The following is a 24,763-nucleotide window of genomic DNA, read 5'->3' on the forward strand; positions in this document are numbered from 1 at the left end:
TATGGTGATGAAAACCACACATTTTCATTAGAATGTGTCCGTGGCCGGGCTTACAATAGTTGGTTTGACTTAAAACTATAGCTTTATATTGTTTCTGACAACCCTGTTTTGGTTTCCTAAATATTCATTCTTCCAGGAAATGTGGAATATTTTTCTTCATTTGTGCTTTCATATGTAAATCTTGACCAACATTTTGACATTTTGACCTCCTAATAAGCCCAAAAAATGTTTAATCAAAATGAGGCAGGACAGCTCTCCTAAAAGTGTTAAATTGATTCTATACGACCAAGACTAGTAAAAGTGTTTACTCTAAGCTCTCGCCACATTTGGCTGGTTTCTTGTGAGAACCACAGTCAGTTCTCTTTTCCTGCTCATTGACGCTCTTTATTCTCTACCTTGAAACAAAACACTTGCACCAACCTTGGTCGCGGTCGGTAGCCGTTACTGTCAACACTGTGGTTCCAGGTCCTCGGTTTTCCATCACCTGGGCCTCACACTCTGCTCGTTGGAACACTGGCGCTTCATCGTTCACATCTATCACCTGCACACACAGCACCTGAGAGGTGGAGAGCTGAGGTATCCCATGATCCTCTGCTACAATGGTCAGATTGAATACTTCTTGCTCTTCCCGGTCTAAGGCTTTAAGAATGGAGAGAGAACCTGTAAAAACATGAATTATAAAAATTTGTGAGAAATCATATGTAATTTATACAATCATTTTTTTAAGGTATTTTTTTTAGGCTAAATTAGTGAGCATGACCCACAACCCACTTCACCACTGTCCTTAAGTTTAGCTTTTAGCACTTTTTCCAGCGCTGCACTATTTATTTGCCTTTAAATCTGCAAGACATTATCCGGTATGTGTAAATGTGTATTTTATGTAAATCATTCTAGTTCACATAGGGATTGTGAATCAGACCTCCGCTGCTCAGACTCTGGCTTCAGTTACACTACTACCTTTTATGTTTACATCCCACAGCCCTGTCATCACCCAACTACAAGAAGGGTCAGCCTGAGTGAGCAAAACACAAGTGTGTGTGTGTGTGTGTGTGTGTGTGTGTGTGTGTGTGTAGTGTGTGTGTGTGTGTGTGTGTGTGTGCGTGTGTGTGTGTTTGCATGTGTCCTTGTGTGCGTGCCTCTGTATATTTCACAGCAGTGCACAGGTTTAGCTGCCGTGCCTCAGAGATGCATATAATTTATAAATGCCACAGTGTGCCAAATGTACATTGTGTTTTCTGAGAGGTCGTGCTTGCTCCTCATATTTCCGCTAAACACAGACAGATGTAAAGCCTTCACTGTACTTTTTCACAGTCCTCTCTTGTCTATTTACTGTTTCCAAGTTAGTATCAACTACTCTATAAATGTTTTGTTAATCCCCTATCATTATGTGCTACTGATGTACAGAAACATAAGCCAGGTTTTTTGGGGGGGGGGTTTGTATTGAAAGTGTTGCCATAACAATGGTATCTACTCTTCTGTTTGTAAACAAATTAATAATAATTAAATAATCCAAACACACAATGGCCACTTCCTTAAATTTGTATCTAAATTATTTTGCCATGTGAGGACTGTTGGACAACATGAGCTGTTTCATAAAGCTAGCAGTAGCTCAATGGTAATCTGGAATAACATGAAGTTGGCAGAATAAACATATAATTTATAAGTGGCAATCAGTCTAATGACACCCCCAACATTCTTCAAGCAGTTTGGCAAATGTCTTTGCAATACATGCTAATCTACTATTAGAGGTTAGGGTTATTAACCGTTATTAACCCCAAGCTTAACACCACACAGTCTCAGGAACAACACAGAACTGAACTTAATCTCCATTCATACACCAGACACTTGACAGTACTGACGTAAGTGACTTTCTTCCATCTGGAAGTTGCATTAAAATGTCTGTCTTATGGTTTTTAATCCCTTCCCAGCCATAGCAGAGAACGCCTACACCACCCAGCCCCTGCGATGAAGAGATTACACATGACCGTATCTAAGATATCAATGGCTGTCCGCATCCCCAGCCCAAATAAAGATCAGTTCCCATGAACAAATCCATCAAGAAAACGCCAAAGCATACTTCGAGTGAAACATTGCAGTGAGGCACTGAAAGATGGTCTCCTAAAGAAGGTTATGTGGGTTATGAGTGTTTAAGCAGTCGAAACTCAGGAGGCGCCGCACTTCAGTGTGTAATTATGATGTTCTGGAAAGTTTTGTTCCTTCAGGCAGCTTCAATGGGTGGGATTCTGGTTATCTGTCAATCATAAGTATCCCACAGAAAAATACCTCAATGCAGTCTTATCGTGTTAAATCACTTAAAGATGAATTGTAAACTGGGAAAAAAAATCATTTTACTCTAATGAATGGAATAATTCTGAGTAATTCCCTCTCTCCTGACATATATACACAATAATTTCATATAGATATATCTGACTGTAATATTACACTTACCAGTGTTGGGATTCACGCTGAAGCGACCGGCACTATTCCCTGCCTGGATTCTGTATGAGACTCTGCCATTTTCGCCTTCATCTTCATCTTGAGCAATCACATATAAAATCACAAATCTGCGAAGTGAGACACAAAACAAACAAACACAAGCAGAAGTTGTTTTTTCAAAGTCATGACACACCTGTAGCTACCAACGAGCAAGCTGCAGAGAAGACACCCACCCAACAGGTTGATCCTCCATGACGCTGACGGCAGACGGAGAGCTGAAGACTGGAGCGTTGTCATTTTCATCTGTAACAAACACGCGAGCGGTGACCGATCCCCAGCGTCTCTGAGAATGATCCACTGCCTGGTCTGTGGCTCGCACAACAATGTAGAGCGACGCCGTGGATTCACGATCTAACTTGTGCCCCAGTGTCAGGACTCCACTGGACGGGTCGAGGCTGAGGAGGTCAGGCGTGTCCGGCCAGTAGTGCTTGATGGAGTAACGCAGCTCACTGTTGGGTCCACTGCCATCCTGGGGAAATAAAGGTCGAGAAAAGATGAAGTAACACTTGGGTTAAATGCTTGCCTAATCCTCTATAAACACTTTTTTTTTTTCACGAACATAAAATGAAGCTAAAACATTTTTATGGCTCTATATTCTCTCTAATCTGCTGATTAACCAAATTATTGGTCCATAATTTCAATGTCCCACCTGATCCACCGCCTGGAAGGTGTATATTGACGTTCCTGGTTCAATGTTCTCGGGGATCACGATGGTGACCGGGTCCTCAGTGAACCGAGGGGCATGGTCATTGCTGTCCTGCACGTTGATATCCAGCTTCACCAGGTGGCTGCTGGGAAAGGCCTGCGAGAAGTCGGACACCTCGATTTGCAGCATGTAACTCGAGCCCTTCTCGTAGTCCAGCTCGCGCACCAGGTACACGTCGCCCTTCAAACGGTCCACCATGAAGGTCCCGTCCCGGTCAGTCCCTCCAACTACCAGGTATGTCACCTGGCCGTCCAGCATCACAGTCTCGTGTTGGTTTGGTGGGCGGACCGAGCCAATGATTGAGCCTGGAGTGGCTCCTTCCACTGTGTTCAGGGTCATGGAGAGGACGCTGGGCTTGGGAGCAGATCTGGAGGAGCTGAGAACCTGAGGGAAAGAAAATTACGGTCAAATAGGCAAAGGCAAATTTTACTGTATGAGACAGGGTCTGATTTAGTTTGATATTCTGCAGATAATGCAGCTATATGGTTCTCCCCCTAACCCATCCCTAAACATAGCCTTGGGCTGTAGTCTGTTTCTGGTTTATTGTCATTACTATAATAACCCTCACAGGCATTTCCATTTTGAATGAAGACATTGTGTGCAACCTTCCCCATAAATATCTTGACATTCTGACTTCGATGTGAGCATCAGGATTTGTGACCTGCGGCAGATTATAGGAGGATCTGATCATAGGGCAAAGGGTAACAATTCCAGTTCAAATACCGCAGAGCAACAAGCAACCTCACTATGCCAAAGTCTCATGGGAAACAAATATGTGCCAGAAGGGCTTTGACACTTGGTTCTGCCTGAGGCTTCGATCCTGTTTTGAGGGCAGATCAAAGCGTTCTGTAGACAGCAAAGCAGATTTTAACAAGGTCTGGTTTTATCATCAAATCATTCAAGAACACATAGCATGGACTGCTTTTAACACTAAACATTGCTTGTTTTTGCTTCTTTTTCCCTGTTTATTTTCTTTTGTACAATAATGATAATGGCAAATTGGATAGTGGAATGTCTGACTGACTTTGTACGTGTAAATATGTCCAGTTCAAAGAGTCTAAAAAGCCCAAAAAGTACCTGCCACAAATTAAATAATAAAACATAATAAGAACTCTGGTTTGTCATCTGTCTTTAATTGTAGTATTACAGCAAACAATGACTGAATGCATTAAAATGAACATTTGTGGTCTGCTCAAGCTGCAAATGTTTACTTATTGGGCAGAAAAAGTATTACTAAAACTATTAATCAACTAGATGCCAGTAATTTAAGATAACCATCAGGAATGATCATTGATTAGTAAATTTAACTGCAGCTTAGTCGTGTTTTCTCTTATGGCTTTTTCCTATACCAGGTATCTAGTGTACTTTAGTACCTGCAGTGTATAACAGCATCCGTTTGTGATTTTTCCCACATCGATGTGAAATGTTATCTCAAAATCATTATCTGGAAATGTTACCTCATGCAAGTGTTTGACTGTGTCGTTATAGCAAGTGTACCTGCGTGAGAGTATATATCAGTGCCTGCTACCGTACAGCAGTGTATCCTTTTCTCTCTGTGCGATTTGACGCAGCTGGCTCTCGTCAAATCTCATGTGGGAGCATTTGATTCCAAGGTGCCTGTTTCCCCTCTGTCTAATTTCAGTGTCATACAGGCAGCACGCAAGCAGAGTCTCCTGCAAGCACTCCTGCCGTAATTAGCATCCTTTTCCTTTCTGAAAACACATCATACAAAAACACAGAGCTCAGAGCTCTGCAGTCAAAGCAAACCACCACCCTTCCCCGGCTTAATGCCTCAGTGGCAGACTTTCTTTTTTTCCTGCTTAGGAATTTCTGATACTGCATGTTGATATGCAGGATTGACCCTTCTACTGAAAGTTCAAGCTCAGTCCAAACCAGCTCTCTCCTACAGCTCAGAGTTTTCAGTTACCTCAGTAACCTTAGGATCAGGAAGCCCACATTACATGGAATAGATCATTTTGTTTATAAAGGCACAGGTTCAGCTTTCCTCCTCGGATTTACCTATTTTTATAATTCCTTTGACAGTCATAGTGTTCACTATGTACACAGACTGAGGTAATAACTCAGAGAAACTAATGCGAAAAAAGACTGAGGTAATCTGTCGGAGTGACAGTTTCAGGTTAGTTCCCTGGACCGGCTTTTGCTTCCACACACCTTATGCATTGGAAAAACTTTGAAAGACACAACAACTGTTAAATAGATGAGCATATGACAACATGGAGGTTGTGTTTACTTGTATTTGCAGCTGGCAGGTGGAGCTGAGGCCTGGTGTGCCATGGTCAGCAGCAGTAACAGTAAAGGCGTACTCCGCTCTCTCCCCCCATCTCAGAGGGGAAGCGGTTCGAAGTTCGCCGCTGTTCTGGTTAAGGGAGAAGCGCTCTGCTCTGGAGCCTTGGGAGAAAGCAATCAACAGCTCAATGTTAAGAAAAGGCAGATGTTATTATCGTTCAAGTGAAGGTTTATGCAACAGAAGCAAGAGTCATCTGTAAACATTCAAACCTGTAATGATTTAGATGACTCACCTGATAAAGAGTAGTATATGGTGCCATTCTCTCCTTCATCTGGATCTTTAGCTGTCACTGTCCCTACCACTGTGCCAGATGGAAGCCCCTCCATCACCTTCGATGGATAAGTGAGTTAAAGTTACAGCCAATTCATGAAACTGACAAAATCTCAAGCACAAACCAGTAAAACCTGCATTCTTTGTCATATGGTATCAATTTCTCAATGTAGCCTGATTCCCCCACGACATGATGGATCTAGTTTCACTTTATTCTCACCTGTAGTAGCAGCTCTCTGTTGGGCCTTGCATGGGTGAAACTCGGGGCATGGTCGTTTTCATCCAAAACAGTGATGTGAGCGGTCCCAGTTGCACTGCGAGGGGGTGTGCCCCCGTCCTGAACGACAACAACGACCTGATAGCTGGACTGTTGCTCCCTGTCTAGGGCGAGGCGGGTGCTGATCTCACCTGAATAGCAAAATAGGCATACAAAGATAGATGGCAGGTCAGCAAGATATTACCATGTTAATTCAATAGAGAAAGAGAAGCTGCTCATGAAGTAACTCAAATCAAAAAAGTGTGTACTATTATGATTCTATGCTGAAGTTGTAGTGTTTGTCTTCACCTGTTTGTGAGTTGATTTGGAAGTGCCTGTCAGTGTGCAGCAGCCTGTAGGTGAGTCGAGCATTTAGTCCCGCATCTCTGTCGGTGGCAGACACCCTGCCAAAGCCTGTCCCCGCAAGCAGGTTTTCTCGAACAGCCAAGAACACCCTCTCTTGACTCAGCCTTGGGGAATTGTCATTTTCATCAGTTACTGTCACCCTTACGGTGGCACTGCCAGTTCTCCCTGCCCCGCCCTGGGCTGACGTGGCAAGGACGGTCAACAAATACATGTCTTTAACCTCGCGGTCCAGGGAGCTCCGGACAAAGAGCCAGCCACTATCCGGCATGATGCCAAAACCAGCAGCGTCCCCATCTGGCCTCAGGCGGTAGGAGATGGAGGAGGAGGAGGAGGATGATGAAGTGCTCCCATCGTTCCCAGAAGCCTCTCTGTTTAGTGCTCGAACCTGGAGAAAGCGTGTGTTAAGAGGTGTGTTTTCTCTTAGCTCCACACGGTAGGTGAGAGTGTCAAAGTTGGGGCCTTGGGCATCTTGTGCTTGAATGTGGACCACAAGGGTGAAGGTGGAGCTAAGCTGAGGCGCTCCGCCATCTTTGGCAACCACCTGGAGGTCATAGCGTGGGACACTTTCATAGGACAGACTTCCAATCAGACGTACCTCCCCACTGCCCCGGTCAACACCAAATGTCCTCTGGCCGCTGCTGCCTGCAACCCCAGCAGAGACAAGGTCAAAACTGAGCTGACCATTGTGACCGGAGTCTTTGTCCGTGGCTTGAATGCGATAGATAACAGTCCCCATTTTGGTAATTTCAGGCAAAAGGAGGGACTCGGATGATGACGGTAGGAAAGTTGGGGCATTGTCATTGATATCTGAAATGGTTATATGAACCCGGCTGGTTCCGTATGCTGGAGGAGAGCCTGAGCGTGCCTGTATCTCCAGATCAAGACTGGAGCAGGTCTCGTGGTCCAGAGGGAGAGCTGTGCGAATGGTACCAGAGGCACTGTCCACTGTGAAGTAACCATCGGGGTCTCCAGAAGAAATGGAATAAAAGATGCCTCTCGAGACACCTGAGCAGAGGACAGAGAGACAAAGACACATGAGACAAATGAGTAAAAAGCAATAAGGGTTGTAATATATCAAAACAAATGTGATGAACCTGCATGATAAGATTATTATCAGTTAATCAGCAAAGTCTGTCGACAATATAAAGGCTTTTCGCAGTAAAAAATACAATGTGCTACAAAACCATACAACATCCATATGCACTTTTAGAAGACGTGGATGTGTTTACCTAAGCTCTTTTGTTTATAAAGGCCTGGGTTCACTCAAAGTTTCTTAAAAGTCGCCATTTAACTTAAAATGCTGTACAGTAACATAGACAGATACTTTAAGTGGGCATCTGTCTGCAGCATCACCGATCATTCTGACTCCCACTCAGCGTTACAGCTCCATCCGAAGCCTCGTCTCCATCATTAACAGTGAGGGAAAACAAAAGTCTGGCTGCAGTGAAAATAATTGCCACTACAACCCACGCTTTGTGATGGATGTGATTTCCTAATGGAGTGTAATCTCTTACAGTTTGCATATTTGTGCACTCTCTACCCCATTACTGCATTTCTTGTCCTGGCACTTGTCAGAATGATGAAAATAGGTATGTGACATAAAACAAATTCAACCGATGCAGGAAAAAAAAAAAAACAAGACACATACAAGATGGAGGTAAGTTCAAGCTGGGGACATAAGCCTCACCTGTCTTTGTGGCAGCACGGACCATTCCCACCGCCGTCCCCCTCAGAACGTCCTCGGACACAGTGAAAAAATACTGCGCCTGTTCAAACACCGGGGATGCCACAGAGCCTCCCACCACGCTTACATTCACTCTGGCGTTAACGGGTGCCGTCAGACCACCGCCATCCTCCGCTGATATCACCATCGAAATCACAGTGTTGGCTTTGCCATGGAGCGAGCGTGAAAGAGAAATGACACCTAAAAGGAAAGGCAATGAAAAAGAGGTGAGGGGGAAGAACAAATTCTGCGTAACCCAGAAAAATTGCAAAACAAACAGTTATCAAGCAAACCAAACCTTGAAATGCACTGTGCTAAATACTGTATTTGAAGGTTAAATAACTCAAGGAGACTCGTGTATATTAGAGCAAATCTCAAGTCTCAAACTTCCACGTAAACACACCTGTGTCCTTGTTGAGGGTGAAGAAAGTGGAGCCTCCACCAGGCACCGTGCGGTAAGTCACCCTGCCGTTCTCTCCAGAATCAGGGTCATTGGCTGTTACTTTGACGACAGACGTCCCCGGGGCACTGTGGGTACTTAGGCTGGCCGTGTACAGAACTGGGTAGAAGGTGGGCCGGTTGTCATTGATATCCACGACAGTGACCCTCACTCGGGCAACGGAGCTCAACCCACCCTGGAAAAAAAACAAAACAAAACATAATTAGAAAAGCTGTTTCAATGAAAACAAACCTTTTCTCAAGCAACATTAACTTGTTTTTATTGTCCTTTGGTGAAAAGTGACAGTGCAGAACTTCCATGTGAAAGCCCAGTGACACTGTATTTATGTTACACTGTAAAAATGAGCAGCTGTGAAGGGAGGCAGAAACATTTCTCTGCTGGAGATCCTTTGAAATGTGAAACCAATCAGCCACCGAGCCCATTTGTCAGGGATGGGAAGAGCTTGCATCTCATTACACTATATCTGCAGGCTTAGTTTTATGAGATCATTAAACACAGGAATAGTTGAGATTAGGAAAGCAGGAAACAGCTGACATCAAGTTTGGAATGTGGAAATGTGTGAAAGGTACTTCCAGTGGTAATATTGAAAGATTCCTAATGATTTCGATGTATGTAATGTTTGTGTTTCTTTAAATAACCTGACTGCACACAAGAGAATCAATCTGCTTGATCATTGAGTGAATCTATTGTAGTTAATTGACAGTTTAAATGTGTATAGGACTGTTGGGAAGATCTTCAAGCAAACTGTGTACCTAAATGTGGTCAGGTAAAACATCGTGTTCAGCCTAGATGGAATAATGCTCAAGTAAATAGTTAGTTTAATAGACCATTTCAATGGATCTGTTTTCCTACTTATTTACCTTCTCCCTCTTGTATCCCTTCTGTTTTCCTCTGATTGCTTTGCCATGCTGTTGCCGTTCCCCTTGATATTTGGAGGTACACAGTAACGGACAGGATGCCGCTCTTTTGAAAGCATCTCTTGAATGTCACTTTGATCAGATTTATCTGAGAGCAGCTGTACACATCTTTAATTTGCCTTTAGCTTGCAGCTTTGATCAGTGGGAGTATGGCATAAGCAGCGGGCAATGTGTTTGGTCTTGAAGCAACACACTTGAAATACTCCTCTTCTTGCTTCAGAGGTACTGCTTTTACTTTACTTGATTTAGATTTTTTTTTTTATTGCCCTCAACGGTCTGTTTCTGTTATAATTAAGTCTGCTTTGATAGAAAAAAAAGTGCAAAGCACGAAGGAATAATTTTATATCTCTGTTGTTGGCATCTATTTGATGAGAAGATCAATTCTACTTATAGGTCTAAATTTATGAATCCACTGAAACATCTGGCTTATCTTAGCTCTGCACAAAGATAGAGCAGAGTCTGGTTAATCTTAAATTACAAATATCTATCCACCAGAGCTTTTCAAGATGAACAATTAACACATTATACAGTGTGCTATGGGACTAAACCAGGCAAAACCTTACATTTAATAATGAAAACCTGTTATATTTGCTACTTGCTAAGTTAAAAAATATGTGTCTCTGCTTTAATTGTGCTAAAACAATGATGATGCATTAACTGATAATAGCAGCTGCTTCAGTTTGGGAGGTACAGTATGGGTTCTTACTCCGTCTGTTGCAGTGACTGTCAGGTCAAACTTGTCCAGTCCATCATCCCTGTCCAGAGTTGTGCTGGTGCAAAGCTGGCCACTCTCTTTGTCGATGGTAAAGTGGGTCGGGACTGTGCTTCCAGAGGCTGATCCCAGCATGTAGGTTATAGCACCAAAGGAACCACGGTCCTCATCTGTGGCTGACACCTAAGGGAAAACAGACATGAGTTAAGACTGACGGTCCACTGGTGCCAAACAGCCCATGAGCCAGACGGATTTTCAAAAAGTATCACGCCATCGCACCCAGCAGGCCCTCGAATTGGCATGAAAGAAAAACCTACACAAGTCACGAATGTTATATATGAGCTGAGGGCCTTTCTGTTATCACAATAATGCCCCATCATATAGTCACCTCAAAGACCCATACATCTGCTCCTGTCCAAATATCACACACCATCGCACTACTTGTTATGATTTCCAGAGTACTATAAAAACGAGCATCTGTGCGAGTGATTCGATTTTATAGATCACAGATATATGGTTGAAAAAAAAAAGGGGGGGGGTAGATCTTATGTGGATGTGTTTAACCGTGGTGTAACCATGGATACCGATTAGAGGAGAGGAGAGGAGAGGAGAGGAGAGGAGAGGAGAGGAGAGGAGAGGAGAGGAGAGGAGACTTCCACAGAAGTTCAAGTGGTGATAAAAATTGCATTTAAAGAAGTCACAACCTGACACACACACCATAGTTGAACAATTGTGTTTATTTCTTTTAACACACCTTGGACATGACTCTCAACTCTGTTTACCCAACATCTGACACAGACATCCTCATTCAGCTATCGTCACAAACCCACAGACACACATCCTGTGTGCTGACAAAACCCATTAAAACACCAAGAAATCTCAACAGAACAAACATTTCCTTGCAAAACACAAAAAGGAAATGTCCCGCGTGCTCTGGGGTCCTGCCTCCGACTGAAGTTTTACACTGGTCCATAACATTGTTTGGTGGCATTTATGGTGCTTGTTAAAAATATCATTCCTGCTCAGATGTGGAAGTCTTGAAACAGAGCCAAGATCCAGGAGGCCTGATGACATCAACCCCTAATTCAACATAAAAGATTATTAACTATCTTGATTGTTGTTTTAATAGTGACAAAAAACATATCCCTTTATTGTGTATTTTCTAAGAAAAGATGTGCTTATACACAGTTCATGACAATATAAAGTCAGAAAATGTTCATAACGTTTCACTTTGTGTGAAATATGGTAATACTATTAAAATGTTTAGCATCATAGCTAAAAATAAAATAAAAATACTTCAAATATTGGCATAATCCTGGTTTATTTTCAACAATTCTCATCAGTCCCACAACAGAAAAGAAATCTCAAATAAGCATATATGTCATATAATTTAGGTGCTTCTATTTTAATGCTTTAATGCTTCATGGGTTAATATAGAAGAGAAACAAAAGTGAGAGAAACATTTATTTTGTCTGCACCTATGTAATGATTTCAAAACATTTCTGAGTTATACATGTGAACTCGCCTTGGCCCTCAAGCCTACAGAGGATTGGACCATCCACTATGCGACAACCATTCCTCCACCCAATCAACACATGTCTTCATCATTACACTTTCCCATTGGCTTTAGTCAGACAGAAACACCCCCACCTAGAGTAATACTGTGGCTGCTATAGGAAATTAAAGCACAGTGATATTACAACAGCTCCTGCAGGGATTTTAGTCCCTGCATTACTATGGCGAGACAGTTGTGGATTTTGTGGGGTTGTACTGTACCTCTTCCTGTGGTCAGTGTTTACACCTGGGGCTTTTAGATCATTGTTGGGACTTCCAATAGAGTACAGTGTTGAGACTACCGCTATCTCTGGGATCTGTGGTCATGTCTGGGTGTTCGCTGTGTCCTCCTCGCTGTCTGTGATGGATTAGCCACCTGTGGTGATGAGAGCCGGACGACTGTGCATGAACTCACACACACACCAACACACACATATTCGATGACCCCATCCTTCTCACTTAATCTAATTAAGTAGATTTAAACACCCATGACCGCCCACCTGGTTATAGAGTGACTTCATCATCACCTCTATCTTTACCACAAAGCGTCTATCCCAAACAAAGAGTTGCGAAAGGCCTCCAGCCTCTGGCCAGCTGGACATATGTGAAAATCATACTTCGCTATCGACTGAAAACACCGAGTATTTGGGCAAATGGAGGCTTGTTCAAAAGTTGGGAACAAGGGGAAGAGCAAGACATTGATTCTTCACACGCTGTAAAATTTGAATGATTCTTCATGCCGGAAAAAGTATGCGAGTCAAACACAAGGTTGAAGTTCAAAACGGCTTTGCAAGCACTCCTTCATAGAAACCATGGGAGCTATAAAATGAAATTTTAAAAAAAGTACCGTTTTGTGTCTTTCTGCTTTTGTACACTAGGGACAGTGTTGTGGTTTTGTGGTTCCAGAGTTAACAGAGTTAAGTACACCATGGAAAAAATGCAGAGGAGCAAAACAGAGATACAAACAATACTTCCAGAAGAACATTTCAAAATATGCACCACGAGAAACTTTTATTATCTCTTCCAAAAAGGATCATATATGTCAACAGCCCATTTTTCTCCTGTCAGTCCACCTGACAGCATTGCACCAATGTTCAGGTTACATGACCCAGGCAACAGGTCGGATAAGGAAAACTTTTGCAATTTGTTGGTGTATACTGCACTGACAGCACTTATCTCGACCTAAAAAAGTAGCCCGATCATAAAGCCAAAAAGGTAATCCAGTATACACACATTTTGGACAGGTCTTCTTAAATCAAAAGATCTGGTCGGCTCGTCGTGGGAGTTTGCCAGGGTGCAATATCTCCCACACCGGAGCCTGTTCTCTGATCCATGACTAGCCCGCCAGCCTCATCGCTGCACAACTTTTCCTCACTGTGCTCTCAGGAGGTACCCTGCCGTGATAAACACACAATTACATAGCAACACAAACACAGAGCCCAGTCCTTACCGTTCCGACATCTAAATCTTATTTGCTGTTGAGAACAGTATGTGTCTGCATAGTGCTTGTTTCCATGATGTTTTCAGATATAAATCCCTCACATTTAAGGAGCATTTGGGGTGCGGATGCATCTTGTCACTGGGAAAGGTAGTTGAGTTGTTGAGCTGTTATTTAGCTGAGATGCCAAGTTTGTTCCTCTTTTTCATACAAAGCTCTAAAATCACACACTAATTATTGTGTTTTATTTCTTTCTGTTAGTTGTTTCGGTTTATGCGGCATTTATAGAACCACGCAAGTGAGAGAGAAAATAATGGAATACACAATTTGCAATGATGAGGCTAAATCCATCAAAATCATTATTTTTGTTCCTTTATTTTGCAGCCATGATATCATACCAAGTAGGAAAGGTAATTTTTGAAATATCTGCAAAGACAACTGAAATAATGATGATCGACAAAGAAAATCTTCATTGACTCCAACCAAATATTTGTGGTATGTGTTCTTGATTGGTAAGAACACGGAGAGCGATAATGGCAACTTCCAGTTCACGCATCAGTCTTTCCACTTCAACATGCATTAACTGAGACCCCAGCAGCATGGCCTCGTTGCTCTTGGCTTTGAAATATGTAGTAGCTCCTCAGTAGTGTAAATATCACCAAAATAAACTTGGAAATGCGCTGCAACACTTCAGCATCTGCCGGCCATCTGAATTCGCAATGCATAAAACATAAGTGCACCATAACACAAAAGCGTGACTTTGATTCGCTTATATCGTGGTCCACTGACTGACTACTGTGAAATGAAGCAGTTTCAGTGCCAAACAATCAACCAGGTGAAGACTATGTGAAAAACAGTCAGGGAGAGTGTGCCGAGTATCACATCAAGCCAAGACTCAGGCAGGCCATGAGCTTTTTAGTCCACGGAGAGTCATTTATCCCTGGCCAGGACAGCCGAGGAGCGATCACTCACTGAAAACATCCAGACTTCACCTCTCGTTTAGGTCACTCTTATTCAAAACCAGTTTCTCTTTCTGCCCTTTAGTCTTGAAACTTGAATTTTCTGCCACTGTCATTACTTCACAATGTCCATTTAGACCTCAGACACACATGTCAAACATTTCACGTCTGCTCCTCAGTGCAGATCACCCACTCACTTATCTGTGAGGGTTCGGTCACGATGCCAGTAAGTACTGGTCTGGGATGCGGTGCAGATTAAAAGGTGGTGTTCAATAACACCAGTGTGCAAAATTCTTTCTCTTCTGCTTTGCCAATATCTTATCAAACCTTAAGACGGACAAGCATTACATCAGCTGATGTGTTCCAGGTTTTATTTGTCTTCCCCAGATTGTGTTTTTTCCTTGTTCACCCCTTTTTTCTCTCCTCCATTCTACCCATGGCCTTGATTCCTTTCACCGTGTTCTATCTCTGCTATCTTTTCCACTCCTCTGTTCTCATCTTCTCCAGATGTGGGCGCTGGTCCAGATAGATCCTGCTGTTCTCTGCAGTTTGTCTCTGTAAAACATTGGTTAGTGTCAGAGGGAGTCTGCGCACGGCTTCCCGGACACAGCTGCACTGCTGCTGTGGCTCGGGGTTTTTATGGCCTCTCGTCAAAGAGAGGCAGAAAGACGTTCTGTAGGCTTTCATAGCAGAGCCTGTAAAAGACGGAGTCATCCCGATCTAATCTACTTCTCCCTTCTGACCGGTGCCAGGAGTGAATGTTTATAAAGCCATCATCATGTCTCGAGTCAAACAGGCCAGGAAGAAGCCTAATATTATTGTAAATGTTGTCCCACTATTTGCAGACTTAGAGGATGATTGCGATTTATTACAATGCTGGTTTACCTCAGTAGCTTTGACCACCCTTTCTGTTGGTTGTAATAACATTACAAAGAGGAATATACTTGTCCTGCAGGGCCCTCCCCTTAATGTCATTTCAGACTATAAATCAAAAGGCATCAACTTTCCCCTTCACCTTCTGCTCTGGTTTGAAAACAATGGTTCATTAGTTACTATGAATGCTTCTCTTCCTTTATGAAACTGTCATAATATCTGCAGTTTCTCAAAATTAACTCAAAAATTGTAGGAATACTGCCATCAAAAACAAAGCAAAAAAAGTGTTTGTTTGTTTTTTTTAGCAATATGCCTGTTCAATTAAAAACAACATGTGTAACAAAACACGCAAAGCACATTATAGATGATTACTGGCTGTTGAGCTGATAGTCTTCTGAACCCAAGATGGAGGATTCGATCTCATTCCCTCCTTATTCTAATGTGTAATTGGTAAAACAAAACTTCACCTATAAGTACCTATAAGTACCTATAAGTACAGCCCTCTTGCTACTTAACTTTTGCAACAAAGTGAGACGATAGCCTGGGTTTAAATAACAACAGTGTAGCAGTGGCGTGTTGGATGGAGCAAAAGTATTCACTGGACATCGCTGCGCTTTTTCCGCTGACACATTCCTTTGCTCTCCAGCGAGCTGCATTCCTCCTATTAGGCATTCTCAAGTCTCCAAATCAATTTCTGCCTTGCTGTCGCCAATGAGCTGAGGCACTCCGGGTACAATTAAGATATATGGCAGGGAAGGAGAGAAGGAAGGGGAAGGTGGGAGAGGGGAAAGTTTGGCAAAAGAACAAAAAGGCTAATGATAACATGAGACCTTAAAATGGGGAATGAGGACGACTGAGGCCTCATCTCCCTATTCGTTCAATCTCCATTCCTCCCTTGACCTCCCCTTTTCTTTTTTAGTGTCCTGCCTAGCTTCTAGCCTCTCTCTCTCACTCGTTCTTTCAGCACCCTATTACGGCAAGTGCTTGTTGTCTTTCATGTGGAGTTCACGGCTGGAAATGATTATGAACATCAAACCACTGAGGGGAAGGGAACGAGGAGGGAGGTGAAAGGGCCCGGGCGAGAGATTGATTTCTATATTTGGAAGAAAGAATGCTAATGTAATTAATGAGCATAATAAGGGATGATTGTCACCAAAAACTATTGGCGTCTCTCTCTCTCTCTCTGTCTCTCTCTCTCTGACATCTACAAATATGCATACTTTGCATATTTCACATATACAAAGCATGACACGTTTTGTAGTTTCATTATCAAAACTTAACAACCAACAAACTATTGCTGAGGGCTATGGCTCTGGCTTGTAGGGTTTGACATGCAGACATGTGGCGTGCATTAGCAGGTTTGTCTTTGGGCTGCATCCTATGCTGCAGAATAGAAGGCATAGTTTACCCATGTTGGGTTTAACAATGTGCTGTCACTCCCTGTGCCTGCTTATACTCAAAACTCTGCAACAAAAAAAAAAGAAGACAATTAAAAAAAAAAAAGCAGAGGATGGACCTGAGCAGAAATCTGATACTCTTGTGAGGCAACTTAATATATAATATAAAATAAAACAAAACATAGATGATGCAACACATTAACTACATTCTGTTTTGTCAGCTTTCAACAACAAAAGAGTTTAAGGTCATAAGTCAACTGTGCGTCAACATTAAGCTTTGTATAAATACTTACAAGAGTTTCTCAAAGCCAACATTTATTCATATGGAAACTGAACAGAATTATGTTTTAGAAAGTAATTTCTACCATCCGAGAAACTTGAAGCAGTCACTGTTCCACAAACTCTCTCCATTATAACAGTTATTGGCAGTGAACCTTTCAGATGCCTGACTAATCTTAACAGTTTTGTATACAGTAAGTCTGTTTAGCTTCATGATGCAGATGCACAACAATCCAGCCTGTAAGAGTTTGCTTGAAAGGTCACAAGAAAAGTAGTTTTCCTCATCAAATACAGGTAGAAAAAAGCAAGGACAGGGTTCACTGTGAATGAAACTTAAAAGTGAATTCAGAAGGTGAGAAATCGCTGGTCGTGGGATGGAGAGAGAACCACATGAGGAGTGACACTATCTTACTGGACTCAGGAGCGATAAGACGGTGGAGATTTAGATGGTCATGATCCCATCTTGTGCAAAGCCCTTCAACGCGGCTACTCTTGGGGGATTTCATGTTTGCCAGCCGACCGTATGTATTCCTGCTGCGCCCCCTGTTCAGGGTCCTCTGGGTAATAACTGACAGCTAACCTCATCAGAGAACAGATCAGCTCTATTTTTTACTTATTGTTAAACATTTATAGCCGTTTGAACCGTGCCTCTCTTTCTGTCTGTGCAGCAGCTGCTAGCCGCGGACGTGCGTATCTGTGAAATACCAAAGATTTCACAACGTCACCAACAGAAAAGCTAATTAGGAGCTTGAGGTCAGGTGCACTCAATGAAAGGGGTATGTGCATGTTCAAAATGCGAAAGAACAAACACTCAATTTAAATTCTCAGCTGTGGTCATTAGCCTTAAATTTGTACATGATAGATGCAATACAAAAGACAATTATTAAGACATTTCAACATTGGGGTTGTTTAAAAAAATTATAATAATTAGGGAAATCAACATTGTGCTTTTGTAAATGATCCTTGATCTGCTTTCAAAGGCAGACATGCTTGAGCTTAATGAGGCTCAGCGCTCTTACAAAGTAGATGATAGACACGACTGTTCTTTATAATGCCTTGTCAAAATATCACATCACTGTAAAAGTAAAATCAAAAGCTGCAACACAGATAATAAAACAACGTATGAAAGGAAATCATTGCCCGGGTCATAATCTCTGATTTACACAGTGAAGTCTGTAAAGTAAAGTGAGCAATGACGATCACTTATTGTCTTCCACTTGTAATTTTACTTGTGAGATGAAGCAGAGAAAACAATGAGAGAGTAAGAGAGTGCAAAGACAGGCCGGAGTTGAACCTCAGACAGGGGGCTGCTGTGTGAGACTGTCTGAGCTGTTGGGTTTTTGGGATGAATGAGAGGACGAATGATTGAGAGGGAGTGGGCCACAGTGGCCTCCGGGACACCACTCTGGGTAATTTAAAAATCCTCTGACCGCCTAAAACAGCACTATGTGTTTAAGAGGATGCATCTGTGTTTCTGCTCCAGGGTTTCTCCCAGAATGGGTGAGGACGTGTGTGTATATATAAATGTGGGGCATTTTAGTGGTTTATGCAATAAAAACATGACAAAGAGACGTAGAGATTGTGGAATCTGTTTTGTTGTTTCTCCAACTGGCACACCGCAGGATCTTATTTTCTACTTGACGAGTGTTTGGAGCTCTCAGACCTCAGTTTAAGGGTATATCATTGAGAACCAGTGCCTGGTTTCACATCTTGTTGTTAGTTATTGTTTCCAATTTGTCATTTATGTATAGTCAAGACACTTTTGTCTGGACCGAAAGGAAGGGAATTATAAAATCAGGCCTTGGAGCATATGCAGTCACCATCCGATTGTATCCATTGTCGTAAAGTATTTATAGACAAAAATACACTTTATTGTGCTAATAAAGAAAAATTGCAACATTTCAGATAAAACAATGTTTCAATTCCGAGTTTTGTTTTCTAGAAGTGCCATAGTTCAACCATCTGAAGCAAAGAAATGTTTAAAAATTCTTAAATACGACACGATCTGCATCTGTGTGTAGAAACAACATGTTCTGATTCTGAAGTATTGATTAGCCCATCTGTGAAAGTAAAGAGCACAGACAAGAGAAGATCAATAGTCACAATTTGCACAATTTATCACAAAGACAGATGCTGAGGGAGTAGAAAAGTCAATGTTAGTTAACTAAAGCAATTTAAAAACAAAAATATTTTGAATAAGCTTGTTTTCACAGTAATATTTTTTTTTAAGTGGTGAAGGAGAATCTAAAAAGTGTTAGCCAAAGCTTTGATCTGGTCATAAACTGGACATGTGTTGCTGTGTAACTGTGTGTTATCCATCATGTTTACATTTTGTGGGCAAGTTTTCCCAGATAAGGCTGATGTTTGACAGTATTAAAGTAAACGTTATTATCGCCACCATTTTATTACTCTCAGATGTTTACGCAAACATTTCTAAATTAGGCCTATGGAGGGAAACTCCTAACCTCTCAATAATATGGTTCACAACTTGATTCACAAATAGACACACACACACACACACACACAATACGTTCTAAACATGAAACATAAGGGTTCAGGCTTATACAAGTTGATTACACAGCTTCGCTCCACTAAACCAAAATAGTGTCTCTAAGCCTCTGCAGCCCTCCACCCATTTAGTCATGCTTCCTGGTCCGGATGAGATCCTCAAGGCCGTAAGATGATTTCCCCCATGGCCATATCAGTCGCCTCCTCAACAATGTGCTTCATCGCTGAGCACATCAGAGGTAAATAGTTCAGAAAAACTGTTTGTGTTATGGTCTGGTATATTAAGCAACAAATCAATAATGATGCTTTAACATTTGAGTAGTATCATAACCTAACAATGTTATCATAACCTAACGATGTTATCATACTGGTTTATAATTTTGAACATTCTGCTGTTTATTTTGAATTAATTCAACAATTAGTGTCTGTGTTTGCCCTGTGATGGACTGGTAATCTGTCCGGCTATATTACTCTGCTTTCCACTATAATCAGTTGGGATCAACCCCAGTCACTCACCACACTTAATTCAATAGATATAACAATTTGTTTTTAGGTGAAAATGAAACAAGTCAAAATAGTGAACATTGTACATAACTTCCCAACTGATGGCCTGGTAAAAAAAAAAAAAAACTGAGGCAACTTAAGGGTATTTTGGATGTATTGACTGATTGTGGCTGCTAGACAAATAAAGACATTTCTTCAACATGAAGCCTGACTCACTGAAAAGCCACAGAAAGCTCAAAACATGCCAGATAAAAATGGCTGACTTCATACAAACACAGGGGTAAACTCCAAAACTCATTTGTCAGTGCCACAATGAGCCCTTGTATTTGACTCTAAAGCTTTGGATAGGGCATTGTCAGAGGTTGCCAGATGGAAGCCCTTAACTCAAACACTTATTATGTTATTTATCTATTACTATCTCTGCCCAGGGGTTAAGAACACAATAAATCGAGCCAAACTCGAGTTAAAGGATTCTATACTGACATGTTTCCAATTCAAACTAAGTCAAATGTGTATGTGAATGAAACCAAGTCCCTCCTCTATGGTGCAGTGAGCTTCCAGGCCAGTTGAAGCCTGATTTTCTTCACGTAAACATTTATGTTTCTGTGTTATTTTATTTCTCAATCTGTAAACCGGCACACAGCACTGTGGGAGGTTCGCACTAATAAGGCCGAGCATGTTTATCATTGAAAATAAGCGAGATTTTACCGAGGACAGACTAAACTACCTTTGTTTGCACCCGGAAAAAAACTGATCATACAAAGAGGTAATAGTCAAGTGACAATATTACTTTCATGGAAGAGGGTTTCTGCAAACTGTGTATCCGTGCATGTGTGTGTGGCACGTGCCTCTGTGCATAATGAAATCAGTGTGAGTCTTAAGGGTCAAAGGTGAACCAAACTTCCAGCTGCACCTTTCATTCTTTGACCCCCGGAGCTGCATTCGAGCGCGCATGGTTTATATGTGAGCAGAGGGTCACAGTGGGATGGACATGCATCATTCACAAATAGGGAAACTAACACCTGTTATCTTTATACAAAAGAAAAACCGCTCTGACCTTAGGCAATACATGCAAGTCAATTTGCATAGATTTTTTGAGACATAAAGAGAAAAGCTCTTGTGAAGGAACAGCGAAGCTGACATCAGTGTTAATCTTTTGCTTTTTCTCAGTTTTTTTTTTTTTTTTTGGGGGTGGGGGGGGGTTTGGAGTGTTTTTTTCAGTATGTGTTCTTTTCTTTCTCCAAATCCCTTGTCTACGTCTGTAGTTTCTCTATGTTGCTCCTCCATTCCCTTGTTCTTCCTGAGGTCAGGCGTTTAGTGACCTTCACCTCGGGGAGGTGATAATAGTAAAAGATAGCAGAGCACCCCTGAGCTTTGCGCTTACAGCTGGTGTTGGGTTACTCTGATAGATGTAGACTGCAGAGAGGCACATCGGCTCTGTAGCGTGTGCTCGTGTCTGCACACACTTTTGTGGGATCACAGAAGAAAATTAAAGCTTTGGGCTGCGGAAATGTCTCTGCATCGGTATACACATCTTTTGTGAGAATAAACACATTGACGCTCACACTGTAACAGTAATGCCTGCAAACATAGATACAACTGAGGCCAGTATAGAGAGAACATGCCTGCTTCCATCTAGTAACCTACGACAACCCAAAGCACGGGGTTGAAAACAAAAAACAAAAAATAAAACCTGTAATCAAATACACACAGTATTTTCATGCAAATCTGAATGTTTCTGTATCTACAGATGTCCGTGACCTTTTGTGGTTCCCATAGTCATGTGCACCATAGGTTTCTAACAACATTCAGCAAATTTCAGCAAATACTTGACATCAGACAGACAATGGGACTAAGTTGATTGTGCAGTTAGACGTATTGGCCAGTTACGGTAAATGGATTAGCCTCCCACTGACCTGGTCCTGAACCACTGTCAGGGTCAGAGATGGGTCACCCATAGGTGACTGGTGGGGGAATCATATAGAGGTTCCTCTGTGTTGATGCCTATTAGCAACTGGGTTTGACGGCAGGATGAAATTAAACATAGTTAGTAGATTTAGCATTGAGAAGGTTAAACTATTTGGGTCCAAAGGTCATGAACTGCAGCCACTAGACAAGATCTGCACTGGCAATTTAAAAACTGACGGACGGCGTTAAAGTGCATAATGCTCACTAACCCACACATGCTCAGACACACGCAGGTCCACTGAACATCAATACAGTCACACACACTGCTGCATGGTCAGCTTGCAGTTAAAGCTACCCCATCTTAATGAATTCCATTGATTTACTTTATTCTGCTGAAGGTTTAGGAGCCAAACTGATGTCTACATTCACATGAACACTACACCCTGATAACGTTTTTTGTTTTTTTTCCATTGACTCTGATACAACAAGCACCCATGCTTATAGAGGAGGGGTGAATATTATATGCTGCAATTGCATATTCATACATAGCCTGGGGGGGGTGGGTGAAAAACCAGCTTATCCTTGTTAAATTAATTTCCTGACTCTGCATAAACGAGGAAGTGGTGGGAAACACAGTCCTGATTCTTAAAGCACCTGTTAAATCACAGTGATCCCCCACATGTTGACATTTCTTTAAAGGGGTGGCTGACTTATTTTCAAGAAAGAACGGTTCGTTCCAACGATGCTTCAGCAACTGAAGTGATCTTTGCATTTTACGGTTGTGCCTCCCATTATTTAGTCATCACACGTCTGCTTTGTTTGTCCAAAAAAGGAAAACCAATTCTTCTGTCTAGTTAATTTTCTCAGGCTTTCTGATACCAACATGAACAAAAGGCCGTCACTGCAGACCGTGTGGCCTCAGTCAAACAGCAGGGAACCCAACAGCTCAAAGCAAAAACCGAAGGCCTCATAAAACCCAAAACAGACTTGGTAAACAAGGTGGTGGATGATGCAGACCATCCATTAAAGACAAAATAATTTGCTCAAAGTATACAAGCACACATGTGCAAACTCTCCTCCATCATTATCGAACCATCCTCGGAGGCCAAGAGCTGCCAAGTGGAATTTCCAAGAAAAACAGGTTGGCTATGCATGATGCTGCCCTGGGGTTAGAGATACAGCCAACTCCAGCAGAGAGCAAATCAGGCAGGGATAAAGGACGGAGGGACAGAGGGAGAATGTGAGAGGTGAAAAACAAAAGAGATGGGTAAAAGGGGTTAGCACGCCACACCTACACACAAAGAAGACTTAAATCAGCTGCACGTCCACACGTCACATCAGTCAGCTTGCTGGGAAACGGCTTCTCGACATAAAGAAAAAGTGGAAGCACAGTAGAGCAAACTAGTAGCTTCAAACACAAACACTCCAGACATGAACATGGAAGCTTGAGCTAAAGATTACGCCATTGTCTATATTAAAATACCAAAGAAGTACACTGCAGGTACTCAGAGGAATGTTGAATGCTTACACAGTTACTTTATCTGAATGCTGGGAAACTCTGAATCTTAATTGCTTGAACAGCAGCATTAGATAAGCGAGGATGAAGATTAATTTATAGCTGAAAGTTCTCTATGTAGACAGACTTTGTCTTCAAAAAAGAAATAATGAGACTCCAGTGACTGATTAATTGAGGGGCCTCTTCTATCTCCATAACTCCATCTTTCTCATTTCTTAGTATCTGCCTTGCTTTCATTAACTATGCTGAATCATTTCTATGGTGTCATTGACGTCATGAAAGTTGGGGGAAAAAAAAGCATATGAGGCTGAATGATTACCTCATCCTAATCCTTAAGTTCCTGCTAATTGAGTCTCACCGGAGACAGAATAAATTTTCTTCACACTCTACAAGAAGGTCAAAAAAAGTTGGATGGGGCATATGTTGCCTCTGGTTGAGTGTAAAACACAAGGGTAAAGTGACGAGTGAACGCTCTGCAGCACAGCACAACCCAAAATGCTACATATGATCGCTTAGATTCTGGTGTGCAAATCATAGATCGCCCATCGTTGCCGTCCAGGACGGGAAGAGAGAAAGAGGTGTAAACAGAAGTCAGGAGGCACCGGGATGAAAGAGAGATTACACTAATGGCTGTGATACTGAGAGATGAGGTGATGATGTGCAGTCAATGTGTTGGCTGGAGCATGTGCAGGGAGGAGTGGAAACTGTGAGAATAAGTGTGCATGAGGAAAGGTGCAAAGCGAGGGAGGGAGCGAGTCCAACTAATGTGGTGTTTTGGAGATATGAAACAGGAGGTTAAGAAAGACAAAGTAGAGGGGACAGACAGAACGTGAAGAAACAGTAGAGAACTGAAATTGTACGGGTGTTCATTGCTTTATCTGATATGTACATTGGACATGTGGGACTGAGAAAAGATTTCACTTTTTACAAGTCGGCTTTCTGTTGTGGCTTCGTGTTCACCCACGAAGGAGGGGAGGACAGGCAATGAAGGTTGAGGGGTTTAGCAGGGGTTTTCAGAGCTCGAAGCCAGATTATCTGAAAGTCACGGGGTAAACAGACCTCCAACACAGTTGCCCAAGAGGTTCAAGGTAGGAGGTGCTGACTATGATGCACTAAGCCACACAGTAATGGGAAATGATGGGGCTCTAACGATCACATGGTTTTTCACATTGAGTCTGCCTGGGAGAGGGATGAGAGGTGGACTGAGGGCAACGCAGATTATTAACCAGATCAAAGCCGCTTTTGAGTAGATTTGGGTTTTAAAACTGGGAAAAGAACAGGGGCAGACTGTGAGGTGAGGGGAGATCTGAAGATAGAATCTAAAGATTTTGAAGGGTTTAAGTAGCATTGTTCAATCCTAAATCTTGTTTTTCAATTGCCTACAGTCATTACTTAACTCAAACGTATACAACTGGGTTAACATAGAATTGCGTCAGTCCCTTTTACCCCTATAATCAAAGTGCTAATATTCAATATTCATCATTTGTTTCAACAAACACCTGCTATGACAAACTTGCACCCATGAAGCCAAACCCCGTCTTCCCACTTCTGCCCATGCTTCCACAATGTTAGCTTAGCCTTTATCGTTTACTTGACCTCCAAAAGACATCCAC

At 42.1% G+C, this 24,763-nt stretch overlaps 1 protein-coding gene across 1 annotated transcript in view; it reads right to left on the bottom strand.

The window, feature by feature from the left end:
* dchs1b (dachsous cadherin-related 1b) overlaps positions 1-24,763 on the bottom strand; it is a 77,004-nt gene that overhangs the window by 9,150 nt on the left and 43,091 nt on the right. The window contains exons 5-15 of the mRNA XM_080508429.1: positions 10,209-10,397; positions 8,529-8,760; positions 8,090-8,326; positions 6,346-7,407; positions 6,001-6,188; positions 5,743-5,839; positions 5,454-5,611; positions 3,146-3,586; positions 2,670-2,965; positions 2,449-2,564; positions 421-660 (exon numbers count right to left, since the gene is read on the bottom strand). Coding sequence (XP_080364555.1) covers positions 421-660; positions 2,449-2,564; positions 2,670-2,965; positions 3,146-3,586; positions 5,454-5,611; positions 5,743-5,839; positions 6,001-6,188; positions 6,346-7,407; positions 8,090-8,326; positions 8,529-8,760; positions 10,209-10,397 — 3,256 coding nt within the window. The remainder of the gene's footprint in view (positions 1-420; positions 661-2,448; positions 2,565-2,669; positions 2,966-3,145; positions 3,587-5,453; positions 5,612-5,742; positions 5,840-6,000; positions 6,189-6,345; positions 7,408-8,089; positions 8,327-8,528; positions 8,761-10,208; positions 10,398-24,763) is intronic.

Source organism: Blennius ocellaris (genome assembly GCF_963422515.1).
Source record: "Blennius ocellaris genome assembly, chromosome: 14".
Classification (NCBI taxonomy): Eukaryota; Metazoa; Chordata; class Actinopteri; order Blenniiformes; family Blenniidae; genus Blennius; species Blennius ocellaris.